This window comes from Austrofundulus limnaeus, unplaced genomic scaffold (assembly GCF_001266775.1).
Source record: "Austrofundulus limnaeus strain Quisiro unplaced genomic scaffold, Austrofundulus_limnaeus-1.0 Scaffold693, whole genome shotgun sequence".
In the NCBI taxonomy this organism is placed as follows: Eukaryota; Metazoa; Chordata; class Actinopteri; order Cyprinodontiformes; family Rivulidae; genus Austrofundulus; species Austrofundulus limnaeus.
In genome coordinates this window covers 212,204-217,971 of record NW_013953095.1, presented here as the reverse complement: position 1 = coordinate 217,971, position 5,768 = coordinate 212,204, and the positions used below count along the sequence as shown (strand labels likewise).

The window sequence follows — 5,768 nt, the reverse complement described above, 5'->3', positions numbered from 1 at the left end:
GACGAAATGTTTCACTAAAGAAGAACCCATCCAGAGGACCTACTGATTTTTTTCATTTTTTCTACCTGGATTTTAAAGTTTTCCATCTAGTTGCTCCAGTTGACCACTAGATGTCACTGAAAACAACAGATCCTACACACTGTGCCTTTAAGCTGTACAAGAGTTCATACACCGCTAGTTGGCAGTATTGTGTATATTGTACATGAATTGTCAGCTAATATGTGTCAAACTGAACATGTGCTTTAAAATTACCTTCCACTAATTTTTCTATAACATAAGTTTTTTGAAGTTGGGGACCTAAATATTTTCAGAAGCGCTTTAGAAATTGCGGAGGTAATTTTTGGATTAGCGCTGCCCACCACTGGATATAACTWACTAGTCACTGCTGTTATCTACCACTTTACACAAACTTGATAATGGTTGTTCACCTGTCTCTGCTCCTGGTGCAGCTTCCACGTCAGCTCTTCAATCACCTTTTGCTTCTCTACCAGCATCTTGTCTTTCTCAGCTTCCAGACCCTCAGGACCCCTTTCCTCTCCCATCCCTGGGTTTCCTCCATCCTCAACACCTAATTGTGCCGGAGATGGCTGTAAATTGAGCTGGTTTGGTGAAGACATGGGCACGTCACTGAAGCTGTCAGGGAGGGATCCACTGAGAGACAGCTCGGAAGAGGCTGGAGAGATTGGAGGTGAGGAGGAAGTACTTGGGTAAGGGTAGTATCCCCCCTGTGACAGGGTGCTGGAAGAGGACGGTGACTGGTAGGTAGTAAGGGAACTTGTGGGCGTGACAGGAAAGGTCAGGGTGGTGATGTCAGATGAWCCTGGAGGGGAGGAGTCTGCAGTGGAGTCCTTGAAGGGCCTGAGACGCTCAATCAGGGCTGTCTTGGTGCCTGAGACAGGCATGCCCCGAATACGCAGGTGCTGCCTGAGTTCTGATACCTTAGAGGACAAAGGAACAAAACATACTTCAATTATAGATATCGGTTTACTAGTTAAGGTTATTAGAAGTTTTATTTTCCTCTAGCACCTACTTTGAGATCATCCAGATTAGCAGGAAGTGGCCAGGCTTTGGCAGAAGATACATTGGTTTGGTTGGGAAATGTATTTTTGACCGGAGATGAYGAGTTACTGTTGGCCGTGCTGGATGAACCGCTGGAATTACAAGGTGATGCCTGGACATTAACGCCTCTGCAACAGGAAATGAACAGGAATTATTCAGAGCTGAAGTAAAATTATGCAGGTGTTTAATATAATTGAGGGAAGAGTCAACTCGGCAGCTTTCAAGAGTGCAGATCATACTCAAAACTGACCACTCACAGCTGAACTGGGTAATGATTAGTTTTTAAGACTGGGATGTTCAGTCCTGGTCTTCGAAGGCCATTATCTTGCATGTTTTACTTGTTTCTCTCCTCCACTGCTGATTCAGTGATTTAATTACCTTTTCAAGTTCCACAGAAGCCTGTTAATCACCCATTAATTCAAATGAGATGTGTTGGAGCAGAGAAACCTCTATAACATGCAGAATAGTGGCCCTTAAGAACCAGGACTGAAAACCTGTGTTTTAAGAGTCAAGACTCAAGTATAGATAGATAGATTCACTTTAATGTCATTCAAACATAACATCAGAGATGCAATGAAGAACGAGATGCAGTTAAGATCACCTGTTTCAAGAAAAACACACATGACAAAAGATGGGGGAACAGGTGAACAGGTCTTGTGCTACAGGGTCGCGCTACATTTTGTAGCTTGGAAAAACACAATAGGAGAGATGAGTTAAAAAAAGTTGCTCTGATCCTATGTTTACATCATTAAACACAGAGTCAAACACATGAGATGAGGGTGGGATTCAGTGGAGCCGGTGACATTGTGGTTGATTTCTCCATGCTGGAACCGATCCTAGACTCGCCAGAGTCCAGAGACCAGACCTTATTCGTCTCATTCTCAGTTCACCAGAGTTCAGAGTTTCCCCTCCACGGCCTTCAGATCAGATCGCAYGTGGGTGATGCGGTGGAGGTAAGGGAATCAAGCCCTTGCTGACGTATCATCCTGGGGTGTTTAGAAATCTAGGCAGTTGAGGCCAAGCAGCTGGGAGCTGAAAAGCTAACACAATTGTTTTGGGACAAGCAGCCTTGAATTTCTTGGATTTCAGTCTTACTGCATCTCTGAAAATGGCGGGAAAAAAACTAATTTTCCAAATTTTGGGTCTTCCTCACCTCTCACCATCTGAAGCTTCACCAGATGTGATCCTACATGCCAGAGGCACGTTGCTGAGCTGTAATTCTCTTCAGAATCACATCCAGTTTGCGACTTATCTCCCCCAGCAKCTGAGTCTGTGGTGCACTCCCACTCCGGCAGATTCCATCCATTGTGCCTGACAGCTTCTCAATGGCCYGGACCGCTGTCAGGATCACTTTCCAATAAATCAGAAATCCACCTCCGCTAATCAGCAGAAATGCAGTTATCATAAATCCAAATACATACAAATCTTCCACGTCTTCAATGGAAAGTACCACCAGACACAGGTTCCAAGCCCCCCAGGAACCACTGACACGACCAGCAGCAAACRTTCCACTGGGACAGCTTTGTTCCCCTTGTTCCAATCTCAATGTGGAAAAAATAGTGTCAATTGCATCAGAGCCCAGTTGACCAAATCCATAATTCCTTTTTGTTTCAGTTGGTTGGTAGAAAAAAGGCTTGAAAAAGCTGCAGAGCAGGGAGGAGGGGCAGGTTCAGGAGRGAGCAAAAAACTAAGTGAAGAAGTATGTTAGAGACTGAGTGTAAAGCAAGGTTATAATAGTTTTGGATTTTTCATTATAGTTTAGTTTTATTTCATTTTGACTTTTTTCTTTTAATTAATTCAGTTAGTTTTAATTAGTTTTTACAGTGAATTTGCTAGATTTTATTAGTTATTATTGCATTTTTAATGTTTAGTTTAGTTTAGTTTAGTTTTTATTAGTTTTTTTATAGTTTGAACAAACATATTTGTCAATGCATCCTCCAGCTTGTGATGTTCCTGTGAGTTCACTAACCAACACCTCTTTATTGGTCGCTAGTTAAAGCAGTCCATTACARCAACACCTTACTAAAATAATTGCGTGACTCAATTTTACCAACTAACAACTTGGTGATTATTTTAGGACGATGACAGTAGTTGTCTCCAACCTGCTGCTTGTTTTTCATGGAGCTACTGAGAGAAGCTATCATGTCAAGATGCTCATAGTTAGCATCTTGTGTGAGCTTTATTCATGCAGTTTTCCCTTGAGAACCTGTTTTATCACCTGTATACACTGCAAGACACTTGCTTTTATTTTTCTGGTTTCGAATTCATAGAAATCCCAAAGTGGACGTTGCCGWTTTCTTCCAACTTTTGCTGTCATCATTTAGCAGGTGATGCTGAGCAGCAGCAGACTGTAAACAAGTGTTGTTATGGACCATGAGGTGCTGTAAGCTGCCCATAGCTGATGTGAAACTACTCGAATAAAAAAAAGATCCACTTGTCTCAAAATAAATTGACAAACACTAAAACTAAGGATATTTTACCTATAATTTCAGTTAGTTTACGTTAGTTTTGTAAAAAGATTAAACAGTTTTAGTTATTGTTTTTTTTTTTCATTTTATTAGAGTTTTTATTTTATTTTAGTTAACTAAAATGATTTTTTCAATTTCAGTTTTCTTTATTTATTTACTTTTAGTTAACTATAATAACCCTGGTATAAAGTAATAAGTACAATCACAAAATGTAGATTGAACTGGACAATTACAAAACTACTTAGTCTGGGCCTAAACTATTTGGTACGAAGGTTWTCAGTTGTGATTTTTAAGTGGAAAGCCTTTAACAGAGACTCTGATCAATACTTGAACACCAAGTCATAGCAACTAAACATCTTGTGGACAGGAAACACAACAACCCTCAGGAGGGAGTGGTTTGCACGTGAGTTTAGTTTGCATGAATGGAGCAACTCAGGCTTTGTCTACAAGGAAACACCGTTTTCCAAAACTTATATTTTTAAATATATTCTTGAAAACATGCCACAGTTTTTARAAATGTTATCATCCACACAAAAATCTTGATTATGACCTAAAATGCTATCGTAGCTAAGCTGGTGCTGTATATATGTGATGTTGTAACACTGACATGAAAATACTCCAAAACCAGAAAACAGTGTGAGTTTCAACATAAAGCTCACATACCGAGTGTGAAATGTACCCAGGAAAAGATGTYCTTGGGGTTAGATTAGTAAGATGGAGTATTAGGGCCACACAATGAGATTCTTCTTCTTTTTGTTTTCTTTGAGAATAAAATCATATTACGATTAATTTCAATGTTCAACCACCTAAATCTAACATATCAAGAACCTCAATGAAAGTAAATCTAAAACTAAGTTTTACACAGGAAGAATATGGAATGTATTTAGTTACTTATGCACAACATGTGTACTCTTTCTGCCTGAACACCAGAACCATTTTAGGAAATGCAAAAGTGTAAATCAGTGTTTCTGATGTGGTCTTCAAGGCACACTGTCCTGCTTTAACACACCTGATTCAGATGATTGCAGTTCAACAAAAGCCTGTTAATCAGTTATCAATTGAAATCAGTTGTGCTGAAGCAGGTCATGTGATAGTTCACTCTAAACATTTGATTCTGAATATATTACATCCAAACACCATATTATTTCAATACTTACTAATAATTGAACAGTTACTCTGTAAGATTTATGGATCCCTGTAGACTAAACTAAATTTTATGGTTACGAGAAAAAAAATCACATTATGAGAAAAAAAATGAAAATTTTATTTCTTATTTATTTTTTACCATGTCCTGTCTGGCAGTGTGAATTAATGTCTGAGTGTCAAGGTTAGGCCCAACAAACAAAGAAAATAAAGTCAATATTACGAGAATAAAGTCCTAATATTCTGAGATTAAGGTCATACATAATATTAGCCATTAAATGTAATGTTAGTTGACTGGAGTGACTTGTCCACGGCCACGTCACATGTGCTTGTTGTGATCCACTCAGAAATCAGATATTTTTGTTTCAACATTAAGACATGAAAGGGTTAATTATTTTAAAAACACCTTGGCATGCGTGTAAAACACCATCTAAACTTTTAATTTTATGACAGATCATGTTTTAACCCTCACATTTCCTTGCACAAAGGACATGAATTTTGTGAATTTGCAACTGTCCCTGCTCACAGGAGCGTGAAGCGTTAAGATTTTATTGTCATTCAAAGCAGAATGATCCCCTCTACCAAAGGTTACACCCACATTTTCAAAATTATTATCTTTGTTAATTTTATGGTGATTTTTCTGAGAGTATCATTTTTTTCTGATACATCCTGTAGTGTGGCACGGAAGCTGCACTGTGGCGGAGAGGAAATCTCTGCAGAGGGTGGTAAAGACCACACAGTCTCACAGCTTCGTTCAAGACGCTGAGACTCTTAAACTCTTAAAACCACAGACTGAAACACAAGACCTCAATAAATAAATAAAATTAACTAATTGCATATTTTTGCATGTATTTGCAATTCTGGCACCGTTGCACACATTTTATATCTGATTTCTTTTGTTGTAAATTTTTGTAAACTTTGAGTATATTTATTTATTTTGTCTATATTTTCGGATAGACCGGGACCTTGAGTACAAAATTTTGTTCCACCACATGCATGTGTGTTTCAAATGACAATAAAACTTCCTTGAATCCTTGAATACAGGTGCTGGTCATAAAATTAGAATATCATGAAAAAGTCGATTTATTTCAGTAATTC

At 38.6% G+C, this 5,768-nt stretch overlaps 1 protein-coding gene across 1 annotated transcript in view; it reads right to left on the bottom strand.

Moving 5' to 3' along the window:
* The window catches only part of myocd (myocardin), a gene marked incomplete in the record, with an annotated part of 48,031 nt that overhangs the window by 12,161 nt on the left and 30,102 nt on the right, over window positions 1-5,768 (bottom strand). The window contains 2 exon segments of the mRNA XM_014027876.1: window positions 429-938; window positions 1,031-1,187. Of these exon segments, the coding sequence (XP_013883330.1) occupies window positions 429-938; window positions 1,031-1,187 (667 nt within the window).